This window comes from Urocampus carinirostris, chromosome 4, assembly GCF_059441175.1.
Source record: "Urocampus carinirostris isolate Australia breed hairy pipefish chromosome 4, RoL_Ucar_1.0, whole genome shotgun sequence".
NCBI classification, from domain to species: Eukaryota; Metazoa; Chordata; class Actinopteri; order Syngnathiformes; family Syngnathidae; genus Urocampus; species Urocampus carinirostris.
In genome coordinates, this window is record NC_142352.1 from 1,379,817 (window position 1) to 1,394,454 (window position 14,638).

General features: G+C 41.3%; 1 protein-coding gene across 1 annotated transcript; it reads left to right on the plus strand.

Annotated features, from left to right (window-relative positions):
- The first annotated feature begins 5,925 nt into the window (after positions 1 to 5,925).
- Positions 5,926 to 12,954, plus strand: LOC148366649 (uncharacterized). The gene is made up of 2 exons (XM_088333442.1): positions 5,926 to 6,151; positions 9,262 to 12,954. The coding sequence occupies exons 1-2, from the start codon at positions 6,022 to 6,024 to the stop codon at positions 10,437 to 10,439; spliced, it is 1,308 nt and encodes a 435-aa protein (XP_088189568.1). The 5' UTR covers positions 5,926 to 6,021; the 3' UTR covers positions 10,440 to 12,954.
- The last annotated feature ends 1,684 nt before the right edge of the window (positions 12,955 to 14,638 follow it).

Genomic DNA, 14,638 nt, shown 5'->3' on the forward strand with positions numbered 1-14,638 from the left:
TCAACTGAGGACACGGTGTGGACACTCTTATTGTGAAGGGGAGGGGGAGGCCCTGACACAATGCTTAGTCATGGTGAGTTACTGCTTCGCTCAACCCTCCCCCTCCTTCAACTCCTCCCACCTCACCCCTTTCTTATGTGGCGCTGTTTATCATGGAAGAACTCGGCGACATGACGTAAGTACAGTATATTCTCTTCTGTCACATTTCATCTCAAGTTTGACTTATTATACCAAAAGCGAGCGGTTGTTTGTACTACCTAAACACGGCTAACTGTGTGTGGTTTCGTGTATTTGTTGTAAAACCCGTTCGATGCCGCTCGCTAAAGTATGTTGTTATTGTCCGAAGGTAGCTCTTTCACTTTCATTAAAATGAACACAGACCATTTTTTGAACTGTTGTTTCCCCAAAACGCTTCACAAACACTCATCAAATATCACATTTTCACTGTTTTTATTTTCAATATGTAACCGGTAGTGTTAACGAGCCAAATAAACTGCGATGGCTGCATGTGGTGGAGGGCGGTTAATACAATCATACTGAATGGTTCGTAGTGGTTTCGCCGCAGTCCTATTCCGTGTAAATTGATGATGTAAGACATGGCTACACTTGTGGGTCATGATTTGGTACATTCAGTTCCAGTGTGAAGAGTTCTGGATGAGTCACCTAATAACTTCTTGCCATCATGCCAGCGATCACTTCGGTTTAATGGCGGGGGGGTATACTGTATACCTGTATACATTTTTTTAAGCATTTTTGAAGGGGCGCCGCTACTTCGCGGATTTTCAGTTTTCGCGGGTGGTCTTGGTCCCCATTAACCGCGATAACCGAGGGATTACTGTAATCATATTAGGAAATATTTTGCTATTTGTATGTAACTTGTCTGTTTCCCCTCTGGTGTGTTAGTTCATATTTCCGTGTAATTTTAATTGTTAAAAAAAAAAGAAGAAAAAAAACAGTCCGATATCAATATTCCCTCTAAACCAGGGGTGTAAAACTCCTTCTAACTCGGGGGCCACACGATAGAACAAACATTCTGTCTAGTAGATTAAAGAGAAATAAAAAGAGATAAAGAAATAAGAGAAAGGGGGAGGGAAAAGGAGAGAAGGCGGGACAAAGTAAGAAAAAGAGAGGGAGAGAGCGTGAGAAACAAAAGAGATAAAAAGTCGTAAGAGAGGGGGAAAAGAAAGGGAGAGGAAGAAATACATCCAAAGAGAAATAAAAAAACAGGTGAGACAAGAGATAAGAAAGTGCGAGGGGTATGAAGAGAGAAAGAGAAAAGAGAGAATAGGAAAAAAGGAAGTGAGAGCAAAAGAGGTTAAAAGACACAGAGAGAGAAAGACACAATGAGCAACAAAGGAAGAGAAAAAGAGAGACAAAGAGAGTGAAAAAGGCAGAGTGGGAGAAAAGGGAGAGAGAGAGAGAGAGATAGTAAGAGAAAGGGAGGGAAATAAATACTAGTACAGTGTCTTTGTGAGAGGCACCTGGCTTTGGCAACATCAAGTGGACATATTTCAACCTGCAGCTTGTTTTTCTCTTGCGCTCCCCTTCCTTTGCCTTGCTGTTTCTTAGGGAGTAAAGATAGAGAGAGAGAGGAGAGGATCCCCAGTCCCCTCGCTCCCTCCACTTTAGTCGCCTCTTACGACACGCAGCGGACCACGGTGGGAGAATTCTCTCGCCTCTCAGGGGGAGAGGGCCCCTCACCACAGGAGCAATAATTAACCTGCTAATAACATAGGACAGTGGAACCTCGGTTTTCGAACGCCTCTCAGTTCGAACAAATCGGAGTCCGACCAAAAATTTCGAGAAATTCCTTCTTTGCTGTTCAGTCAAAAAATCGGAGTTCGAACGCCGGTAATCCATGAGTGCGTACGCTTGGGTGCCATGCTGACTGTTTTAGCCCCTTATTATGCCTCCGAAGAAAGTCAGTGCAAACGGCAAAGTTGCTACAGGTGAAAAAAGAAAAGTAGTGCGTACAACTAATGCATTTAAGATAGAAATAATAGCAAAATATGAAGGAGGTGTGCGAGTGTCTGATCGCCTCCCCACCGCCCACCTGCGCCTTCTGCTGACCACCACAAAGGTAAGAAATCCTATTCATAATTATTTTCTTTATCCTTTTTTTTATATTTTTACATGTTCATGTTAGCGTAATCTTTTGTACGGAAGATTACGATAACGCAAACGTACGATTAGCCTGGGTTAGCTTCATGTTGACGTTAAACATTCAAGGTAAACATTCAGGGTGTTGGAACGGAGCCCAATATTCAGGGTGTTGGAACGCAGCCCCCTTTCCAATGAACCGCTCACCACTTGTTGTGGAGAGCCGGGTGCTAAATGACTTGTAAACGACCTGATTTTTTTTATTTTTACACGTTCATGTTAGCGTAATCTTTCGTACGGAAGTTTACGATAACGCGAACGTACGATTAGCCTGGGTTAGCTTTATGTTTACGTTAAACATTCAAGGTAAACATTCAGGGTATTGGAACGGATTAAAACGATTTACATTATTTTTAATGGGGAAAATGATTTCGGTGATCGAACAAATCAGTTTTCGAACAGGGTTGTGGAAGGGATTATTGTCAGGAACCGAGGTTCTACTGTACCAACAAAGTAATAACATATAAGTCGTTATTATACAAATGCATTTCAAACTTGGCTCCCTTTGCACTAATAAGCTCTCAAAACAACAACCTGGTTCTAAACAACCAAAAGACCAAGGAGATCATGGTGGATTTTTGGAAAAGCACATAAAACACCAGCCTCTCACTATTGGCAAAGAGGAGGTGCAGAGGGTGAGAAGTTTTCAATTCCTGGGGGTAACAGTGACTGAAGACCTGTCCCGGGAGGCCCAAATTGTTTCACAATGGGAAAAGCACAACAGCGCCTCTACTATCTGAGGAAGCTGAAGAACACTCACATTTCCAGAGCTGATGCTGAACTTCTACAACTATGCCATCAGCAGCGCACTGAGGTACAAATGCTTAGTGTGGTTGTCCAGCTGCACTAAGGCTGACCAGCTGATGGTAAAAACCTGCCAGGAGAATTATGGAAAATGAGTACCACCTGAACCACTCGCTAACTGAGAACTGAGAAGAGTCCACAACATGCTACGAGACCAGCAACATTTTTCTCACCACCTCTTCCACCTGTTGTCCTCGGGGAGGAGATACCAGTCAATACAGGCCAGAACATCTAGACTGGCCAACAGTCTATAGCCACAGGCTCCCTTTCTTGACTGATTTCATTATGCTGTTTTTATGGTGGCATGTCTGCACTTTTAATGTTCATATTGGGTTATTTATGGCTAGTGGGTTTTATCGAAATTTATTCTGTAGATCTTTGCATTTGTTGGTGATAGGAATGAGTGCAGAGGTGTTGTAAAAGGATAGTGGGATGCTTGGACGCGTTCTAAGGGATAGGCAGGGCACTTGTATGATGCAGCAGGGGTAAACCAGTGAAAGCAGTCGGGCCCTGCTGTTGAACAAAAGAGTGTGTTGTGTCACCCTGACCCCAGTGACATGGCCGCTTTCTTGTGTCCCGTTTCATCTGGAGGGACAAAAGCATGACCAACTTGGGTGCCGAGGTGCTTCACTTGTTTGGGCAATTGAGTTGGCCATGGTCTAAATATTTTGGTGTGTGTTTTTTGCTATTTTTTCCCTTTTTATTTTATTTTTATTTTCTTTGTTATTGTATGTGTTTGTCGGTCACCCATCTTGAGGGATATGACCAAGGTAGATAGATCTTTGTGTAACGGGTGTAATAATAACTTTTGTTTTGTTGAAATTCCTGCTGAAATATGTTGTATAGTTTTTGTGTAAGTGTCCTGTAATGATGAGTCCAACAGTGCCACCTGCTGGTATGGGGTAAGGTTTAGTTTTGGCTTTTGACTTGGGACCGGAAGGCGGTGTTTGTTGGCAGTTGCAAAAAGTTAATTTTAAACATTAAAACCAAGTCAAGTCAAGTCAAGTCAAATGTATTTATATAGCCCTTAATCACAAAAATGTCTCAACCACAGCTGACAAATCTCTCAAGCTGTTTGGATTTATTTTCGTTTTGGTTCTGTCGCCTTTTATGTTAGTTTTGCCGGACGTTGCATGTTGTGCTAAAATGCTAATTCCCCTTATAGAGATAAAAGCCAACAGAAAAGCTTATCACGTGTTGTGACTCATTCATTTGCAGGTAAATTGTACCCGTTTTTATACTCGTTATTGTTATTATTTATATTTTCTCATATATATAAAAAGGATGATGTTGGTTGAAATTCAGACTAAAGAAAAATATGTTGAATTCATTGTAAACGTTAAAAAAGCCACTATACGATCTCTTGTTAAAAGTATCTTGTTAAAATGGATGTAAAAATGTATTGTGATATTCTAAAATGTATTTTATGTAAACTGAAAAGAAAGCTCTTTGAAATGTTTTGGGCAGTCTAACAACCCACTGTCAACGAGATCAAAGCCAGCAGAGAAGCTTACCATGTGTTGTGACTCATTCATTTGCAGCAACTGTTATAAAAACCTCATCATCCAGTCCAGCGTGAATGTGAATCTTTGGTAGGACGGGTACACCGCGGTTACATTTGCATATTCTTTTAACTGTGACAGGACGCTCCAAACGAAGTTTCGTTGCTCTTTGACAATGACCATAAATATTCTGAATCTAAATCTGAAAAGCTTTGAGATCCCTGATGTAAAGCTGCATAGCTCAATTGCAGGGTTGGGTAGGGTTACTTTAACTGGATTACAAGCAATTACTTTTGGATTACTCCAATACTAAATATGCTAATAAAAGACAAAAGAAACTAAATATGAATAAAATAACTACATTTTGTGCAGGCTTGGGGAGTAACAGAACACATGGAACGGCAAAAATGATGTTGGCAAGCTGTTTGGATTTATTTTCATTTTGTTTCTGTCGCACTTTATGTTAGTTTTGCTGAAGATCAAAGCCAGGAAAGAAAGCTTACCACGTGTTGTGAGTCATAATTGTATTCATATTAAGTTTCTTTCGTCTTTTATTAGCATATATGGTATTGGAGTAATCCAAAAGTAATTGAAAGTAATCAAGTTAAAGTAACCCTACCCAACCCTGCTCAATAGTGATGATTAGTATAGTAAGTCACGAAGCGACATAGCAATAATCTAAATATAGCTAGCAGTTCGGTTTTCACCTCAAACAATAGACACAGGTCTACTTAACTGCCTGCCCACTGTATATAGCTAGCTATCTTACACGATAAACCACACATTTGCTTAGCTAGTTTACCATATAAAGCTATTTACCTCAATTCCGCTAGCTATAGCTAGAAGTTACAACAACCAATAAACAAATGGACATGACAGCCGTATCAACGATATCAAATAGCAACAACAAAATAGTAAATTGACTTCTAGAATGGAAAAGAAGACGTTATCCAAACTAAAATGACCAACCTTCTCCTTTCAACACAACTTGTAGCCGCTTGCTAAAGCTAACTTGGTTTAGCCATCGGTGCTCTCGCTCGGTGTCTTCTTGAAGCTCCTCTTTGAAATGTCCTTTCCCTTTGGAGTACATTTTAGTGGCGTTTATGGGAATCGCTTGACTTTTAATTTGATAAATGAAGTTTATCAAAAAGCTGCAGCGGAACGCCACCTAGCCGAAAACAAGCTGGGAGTGACCCGGAAGGACAAAGAAGGTGGACGGAGCTACAAACAAAGTAGTACTGTATTTTTGTTGGTGACAAGCTATGCAAAGTCTCCACAAGGTGGCGGACTACCTAAACGTTGGTGGTTAGCATATGTTTTGCAGTCCTTTCTCAATTCCATGTCAAAAAAATAGTATACTGTCATAAAATATTCTAAAATAATACAAAAATAAAAGCTTTCTTTGAAAACCGAGAGTTCATTTATTTAAGGTCCGCCCACCTTCTTTGTCCTTCCGGGTCATTCCGAGGTTGTTTTCGGCTACTTGGCGTTTCGCTCCCGCCGTGTAGAAAACCTCCGTTTATCTGCTTAAATGAGTTAATTGTGAGTCTTAAATATGGCTAAAAATTACTCCAGAGGGAAAGGACATTTCAAAAAGGAGTTAAAAGAAAAGACCGAAGGAGAACATCGACGGCTAAACCAAGTTAGCATTAGCAGGCAGCCACAAGTCGTGATCGAAGGAGCAGGTGGGTCTCTCTCTTTTCATAACATCTTATTTTCGACTTTTGAAGTCAATTTACTATATATGTTGTTACTTTTCTTTTCTGGGAGAACATGCAAACTCCACTCAGGATGTTCGATCTCGTGACCCCAGAACTGTGCCGCATATGCGTTAACCACTGCCCCGCCGTGCTGCCCTGAAATAAAATCGACGGGTAAAATAAAAGATGGGTGTTTTTGTTGGCATCAGACATTACCTTGGTGTTCCTGTATGCAATGTCTTTTGTGTGGATAAAAAATTGAAATGGTTGCTGGGGTGGAAGTAGTAGCTATTAGTGATGGTAAACTGAAGGATCCTTGCGCAATGAGGCTTTTCATCGAACTGGGTCAAAGCATCATAAGATAGATGGATAGATACTTTATCCATCCCCATAGGGAAATTCACACTTCCAGCAGTATCCTTTTGTTGTTTATTAACAGATTAACAGGATGGCCTGGGGGTGCTGTGTTGTAGTTTATCAACAGCGAAGGGGATGACGTCACACGCTAGTCCAAAAGTTCGACGTCCCTGCAGCAGATGGAAATCTTTGTGCCCAGGGTTACACCACCTCGTGTTCACTTAGATAGCGAGTCCGCCTCCTCTCCCCGCGGGATTTTGTGTCTCTGTCTAACAGCACTGAAGCCGGGTAGCTCTTGGCAGCTCCACATTAGCGTCAGGGATGCTTGACGCGAGCCACGTTTCCGTTAAACACAGCAAACTGCACTCCCTGTACGCTTTGATGTTTTTCACCAGGACAGCTGGTTTGTCGGTCTTATTTCGTACCAAAGACTTATAACGCCGCTAGCCGCTTAGCCTTAGCTCCGGCTCTGCATCCACGATAGGGCCCCCTCATCACGCCGGCACGAGAATTCTTCAGGGCAAGGAGTTGATTCCTGGAAAAAACGCATATTTGTACGTTAAAACCCATAACCATAGGATAGAAAGTCATCCAAAGGGGAGTTTTCAAACGGAACGAAAAACACCGAAGATAGAAGCAGACAATTCAAACAATAAATCACAAAAAGAGCGAAGTAACATGGAGCTGCTGGGAAAGCTGCTTTCCTATCTATCTATCTTTTTGACAAATGATGTCCCACATTCACAAAATAGTTATTGCATTTAACAAAGCAGCGTCTTAATCTTGCCCAGATGAATTGTTTTTCAGTCCTTTGTGCATTTCATCTTCTGGCTCTTAAAACCATTCTCCAAATGAAATGTACCAGCAAAACTAAATCAAGTAGACGGTAAATCTATCTATCTACCTTGGTCATATCCCTCAAGAGGGGTGACCGACAGCAAGACAAACACATGCAATAACAGAGAAAATGAAAAAGGGGGAAAAAATAGCAAAAAACACACAAAAAAATAAAATTTTTGGACCATGGCCAACCCACATGACCAAAAACCCAAACAAGTTAAGCAACTCGGCGCCTAAGTTGGTCATGCTTTCGTCCCTCCAGATGAAACGGGACACCAGAAAGCGGCCAGGTCACTCGGGTCAGGGTGACACAACACACTCTTTTGTTCAACAGCAGGGCCCGACAGCTTTCGCTGGTTTACCCCTGTCGCATCATACAGGTGCCCTGCCCATCCCTTAGAACACGTCCACACATCCCACTATCATTTCACAACACCTCTCCACTCATTCCTATCACCAACAAATGCAAAGATCTACAGAATAAATTTCGATAAAACCCACTAGCCATAAATAACCCAATATGAACATTAAAAGTGCAGACATGCTACCATAAAAACAGCATAATTAAATCAGTCAAGAAAGAGAGCTAAATAGGAGCATCAAAAGTAACCCCTCTCATTGCCACCCACCCTACAATTATTATCTGTTGTGCAGCTACACTCATGTACTAGTCGTCTTGGGATGAGTGCGCGGGGAAGGAGAGCAAAACTGGGGAGTTCGAAGAAAGACCACATGGATGCTCATGAAGGAGAGCGGCAGTAGCTCAGGAGGTAGAGCGCTCGTCTTTGGATCAAGGGATCCCAGTTCGAATCCCGGCTCGTCCGTGTTACATGTCGAAGTGTCCTTGGGTAAGACACTGAACCCCTAATACCCCCAATAAGCAGGTTAGCGTCTTACATGGCTGCAATACAAGGCCGCTATTGGGAAATGTGGAGCACATTGTAAAGCGCTTTGGGAAGTCTCTCATCTCATTAGCTGCAACGCTTATCCTCAGTAGGGTCGCGGGGGTACTGGAACCCATCGCAGCAATCATTGGGCAGTGGGCAGGGGACACCCTGAACTGGTTGCCAGTCAGTCGCAGGGCACACAGGGACAGAGAACTCGCTCGCTCATTCACACCTAGGGACAACTTGGACCGGCCAATTCACCTGAAATGCATGTCTTTGGAATGTGGGAGGAAACCGGAGTGCCCGGAGGAAACCCACGCAAGCACGGGGAGAAGATACAAACTCCGCACAGGATTTGAACCCACACAGGAGGTTCGCTTTGGGAAGTCATTGACTTGAAAAGCGCTATATAAATGCAGATCATTTCACTCATTTCATTATTCCAGTAATGCCCGTTTGCCTTTTCTGTATGCATAGACATTGAGAGTTTTTTTTTTTATTGAATTGTCTTTATTGTCATTGATAATAACGTAGTGTTCATGACAAGACACTTCTGCATGATACTCCAGAATAAACATGTGATTAATGAAAATGATCTGCATTTATATAGTGCTTTTCAAGTCAATGACTTCCCAAAGCGCTTTACAATGTGCTTCACATTTCCCAATAGCGGCCTTGCAGCCATGTAAGGCGCTAACCTGCTTATTGGGGGTATTGGGGGTTCAGTGTCTTACCCAAGGACACTTCGGCATGTAACACGGACAAGCCGGGATTCGAACTGGGATCCCTTAATCCTAAAACGATCGCTCTACCTCCTGAGCTACTGCCGCCCCTAAATTAAAATATTTTAGGGAAAAAGTAAGGAAAAAAAGTTACACAATAAAAAGTAATGTTGTTTCATTTTTTTGTAGAAATGCTGAAATTTGTTTTGTAGTGATTCGCATGCTGGGAATTTTTAGGGGGTGTGTGAATAGAGATTTTTCTAAACCATGTGTGTCTTGTGTCTTGCAGACATCAGTGAAGAGTATCTTCTTCCTTGGCAACAGGAGACAAAGTTGCTTTGCATCAAAAAAGAGGATTCAGAGCCTGATTTTGTCAAAAAGGAGGACGATCTGGAACCTGTTCACATTAAAAAGGAGGAAGACGAGTATTTAGAGACAGTTGACGTTAAAAAGGAGGAGGAGGAGGAGGAGGACTTTGAGCCTGTTAACATCAAAGAGGAGGAAGATTTGAGAGAGTATCCCGTGACTGGGTCCCGTTTAACCTCCCGAGATCAATATGAAGAGAACAAGGGGAAGGTTTCTCCAAGCAGAAGCTCAGGGACAGCAGATGATGACAACACGTCCGACTCTGCAAACAACGATGGGGACAAACAATTGGAAGATAACAGATGTCACAAATGTTCGCAATGTGGAAAAACCTTTCCAAACAAGCGCAATTTGCAACGCCATATCACTGTCCACACCGGTGAAAAACCCTTTCCCTGCTCTGTTTGCGGTGAAAAATTCAGTCAGAGAGGTACATTAAAAATTCACACAAGAACACACACCGGTGAGAAACCATTTGCCTGCTCAGTGTGTGGTTTAAAATTCACAGTAAGTGGGAAACTAAAAATCCACACAAGAACCCACACTGGTGAAAAACCTTTTACTTGTTCAATCTGCGGTCAAAAATTCACAGAGAGGGGCAACTTAAAAAGACACATAAGAGTCCACACTGGTCAAAAACCGTTTTCCTGCTCAGTTTGCAGTCAAAAATTCACCCAGAAAGGAAGCTTAAAAACCCATACAAGAATTCACACTGGTGAAAAACCCTATTCATGCTCAGTTTGTGGCATACATTTCAGCCGTAAACTAAGTTTAACAAACCACACAAGAACTCACACCGGTGAAAAACCTTTCGCCTGCTCAGTTTGTGGTCAAAAATTCAACAAGAAATCGAATTTAAGAGTACACACAAGAACCCACAGTGGTGCAAAACCTTTCGCCTGCTCATTTTGCGATCACAAATTCAGACTGAAAGATGACTTAGAAATCCACACAAGAACTCACACTGGTGAAAAACTCTTTTCTTGTTCAGGTTGTGGTCAAAGATTCTCGAGTCAAGTCAATGTTCAGGATCACAAGTGTGCTGGTGAGAATAGCAGTCATTTTGTATTTACATGTAAAAAAATGACCCAAACTGAATGAAGCCATTTGTGTACTATATATATAACTATTTTCATTTTTATTCCAGTTTTGAAAATATTGTTTTTAAATGCACGAGTGTTTTTGTGTGCATCCTTTTTTTGACTGATTATATGAAACTAAATGATGAATAACCATAATTACTATGATACCTCCTCAGTATGTTCCACTGATGACCTTTCTTAAAGAATCCCCAAATTCTAAAACAAGAAATTTGAGAAAATAGTCTATGTTTTTGGGGACCCGCCATTGGTTTGAGTCTTTGTTTTGACGTCATTATGGGATATGAGGTCAACCTTTAGACTACATTTCTCGAGTCCCTAAGCGCTTCTATTATTTTGGTAAATGTCTCATTTTCAAGTCAATGAAGACCTCCCAAAGCGCTTTACAATGTACTTCACACTCACCCATTCACACACACACTCACACACCAATATGTGGTCAGCCATGCAAGGCTCCGACCTGCTCATTGGGGGTATTAGGGATTCAGTGTCTTGCCCAAGGACACTTCCACATATAACACCGAGGAGCCGGGAATCGAACCTGCGACCTCTTGATCCCAAGACGAGCGCTCCTGAGCTAATGCCGCCCTGCATGATTGTGAGATGGAACACTATGCATTATGTGCCTAATTTAAAAAAAGGTCTTATTTAGTCCCTTTAAGTACAGTACTTTTCAAACAACACATGTAAATAAATGTTTTAACCTTTACATTTGACTTTATCAAGATGGCATCTTAGCATTTTGCACGAAATTGGAATAAAGAAATCCAGGCTTACTGATTAAGCTCAGCTTGATCTAGTCTGGCTTAATGGGTTGCACGTTTGCCAAGGAGGAATGAAAAGGCGCGGCTATGTCAAGCCAGCTGTAGATATTTGGAATATATGTGCCTTCACGGATTCCTCAAATAAACCCCCCGGATCCTTCTCAGACTCATGGATCGGAAAATGGGAAAGGGTCCCCATGATCTTTTACTGAATATCAGCTCCTGATAATGGTTCATGAACTTTCAAAGGAATTGAAGGAAAAATAGGTCACACAAGCACTTTTATTAGGAAAAGTATAACGGCAGGTCTTTCGTGCATTTTGGAGAGGACGTCGTTGGGCGTCGCCCCAAAATATACGCAGAGATATATATGGCAGAGAGGGAGAAGACGTTTATTAACATTCATCAGAGTTAACAGCGTTCTCAAGTCCGTCTCAGAGACATCAGTTTTTTTACAACATCACGTGTTGTTTTTTTCTTCTCTAACCGGCAGTGTCCTTTTTTCGATGACGTTGTGCTTTTCCCGAACTTATCTTGGCCCAGCCAACTTTCTGTCCATTTTGCAATCGTCCAGCTGTTTTCAATCAAGCCGAGTGTTATTTTTCGATGACGACAATTCTTTTTCTCAAACTCGGTTCTCTCAGCAAGCCGACCTGCGTTTAATCCACAACACGCACCGGCTGATAGCTGTTGAGAATGAATCACCATAGTAACTGAACAAGGCTAACTCACTTGCTTTCATGCAACCCACTTGAGGCTAAATTCAACCAAGATAATAAATATATCACGACTTAATCCCTTATCTCGATTCGTGCATTTTGATTTTACGAATCTACACTATATAATTACTTTTGGATGACTCCAATACCAAATATGCTAATAAAAGACAAAATAAACTAAATATGAATCAAATGACTCCATTTTGTGCAGGCTTGAGGAGTAACGGAATACATGGAACGGCAAAAATGATGTTGGCAAGCTGTTTGGATTTTATTTTCATTTTGTTTCTGTCGCATTTGATGTTACTTTTGCCGGGATCAAAGAGATCAAAGCCAGGAGAGAAAGCTTACCACGTGTTGTGAGTCATCATTTTATTCACATTTAGTTTCTTTTGTCTTTGATTAGCATATTTGCTATTGGAGTAATCCAAAAGTCATTGAAAGTAATCAAGTTAAAGTAACCCTACCCAACCCTGTATTTTTGTACCTGTAATCAAAGCATGAGCTTTTATGTGGATTTCGTTGTCTTGTGTCTTTGAATTTGTGACTGAAAATTCTTTGAGGATTGATTTTTTTTTTTTAAATTTGATGCAATGTGAGTTAACAATTTCACACATTTCGATTTGAGTAAGAATCAAAATGTCCTAAGTTTGTTTATGTGAGCGATTTCCTTTTTAAAATTGAGGATTTGTGTAAAGTGCCCAAGTTGTTAAGGGGACACAAGATTAAGTTGTTTTTGGTTCCCCATTTCAATGATCTCGTGGATTTGACTCTACAACTTTATTCCTGAAATGAAAGCTCTTTGTCCTTTTATGAAACTTTATGTCATGAAATTTTGATTTTTCTTTTCGATTTTCTCGGCAATTTGTAAATAACGTGCATGAGCTCTATTGTGTGATTGTCGTAGGAGGACTCCAAGAGACTTGTGTCGTTGTGTTTTTGTCCCATCAGCAAATCAAAACAAATGATTTATACAAATAAATAGTTGCTTTTGTGACCATTGTTGGGAATTAAATATTAAAAAGTACCGTTTACCAAATTGTTCAAATGAGTTATCTGACTCCATTAAGCTAACACAACCTACATTCACCCAACAATGTGCGCTCATTTCTTGATGGAAAAGATGGACAAGAATAGCCGACATTTTCACAAGGGGGCAGATTTAATTTCATTAATATTTTAACTACCGTATTTTCCGCACTATAAGGCGCACCGGGTTATAGGGTGCACCCCCAAAAAATTGTTTTTGTCCGATATTTTCCATACATAAGGCGCACCGCATTATAAGGCGCTAAAATGGGAACGTCGACAAAACAGTCAGATAGTTCAGTCCGACTTATTACCCCCTTAACATTCCCAAAGCTTGCAAAGAAGCAAATACGTGTCGGTGTCCGTACGATGTCACCAAACAAACATTTCTTAGTTTCCATTTGATTTTTTGCTGGCGACTGTGTGGACAGCAAAGTAAGAATTTGATTGTGCAGGGAAACGGGGTTCTTTACTGTGCATATGACAATAAACACTTTGAATTGAATTGAGTTTAAAAATAGACTCATCACAGAAACATCAAGATTGTTCCAAAGCAAGATACCGGGAAAATATAAATCCGCATAGCTCAACTAAGTTCTCTTGCAGCCTTCACGTTCATTAATGATACGTAACCATGGTCTTCTTACAACCGTGAGTGTTGTAAATCTAGGAGAGTAAAATATTTACAAATACAGAATAGTAAAAAATGTATTCTCTATGGCGTAGTGCAACCCAAAATGTGATTCACATTCATCTTTTTCAGCCAATCGCAGACTTTGTTTTGCCCCTTTAGCCTATGCGAGCCTGTAAATGATAAAAAGGATCCGCCCCCTTTACCTCCGAATAACTTTAGCCGATAGTGACTGATTCAAATGATGATTGACACATCTTTGGTTAGCCAATGAAACGCCGGTATATCAATCCCAGCATACACCGCGGACTACTTCGCCTTCGGGGGAAAATCTAGTCGGCGGCTGCTTGCTTTAGTTGCAAGACTTTGCGACTTAATATTGATCCATAAATAAGGCGCACTGTATTATAAGGCGCATGGTCAGCTTTTGAAAAAAATAAAGGCTTTTAGGTGCGCCCTATAGTGCGGAAAATACGGTAAGTGTACTCCATCGAAAATGGCCGAATTAGTTGAATTGGTGTTGTCGGAGTCTCTGGCAAGCCTTCTCTGAAATCTTCCATTTTTTTTTCTCTCGGCCCACGCCTTTCCGCAAAATGGTGTGCCAACTCCTCCCTTGGGCGTGCCAATGAAGCCCCCCGAGCTCCACCACCTCGGATAAGAGTGCCGCGATGTCTGGAATTAACCAAAACAACATCGAGCGTTTCTACGTCTTTAGGGCCTGCTGTCCTCCGTCAGAGTCCTGTTTTCAACAGAACTAGACAAAATATTCTGCATTCGGAATGGCGCGACCTGTCATTTAACTATAGCCTACTCTGAAAATCTTCATTGCACTCAATAAATGTAACTTGTATTCAATCGTATAAAATCCTTCACCGTATTGTGTTTGTGTTATGTTACACTGCAATTTTTTCATTTGAATTCTGAATTCTCGTATTTTCAAAATTTTGCAGTTTGAACTGCTGATGCAGGGCAGCACGGCGGCGCAGTGGTTAGCGCATGTGCGGCACAGTTCATGTCTTGGGAACCTCCTGCGTGGGTTCAAATCCAGCTCCAGACT

What these genes read in the sequence shown, in the direction of transcription:
- LOC148366649 (XM_088333442.1), top strand. Translation starts at nt 6,022, where the DNA reads ATGGCTAAAAATTACTCCAGAGGGAAAGGACATTTCAAAAAGGAGTTA. An exon ending in AGTCGTGATCGAAGGAGCAG is followed by an intron (nt 6,152 to 9,261) that starts GTGGGTCTCTCT and finishes TGTGTCTTGCAG; the next exon opens with ACATCAGTGAAGAGTATCTT.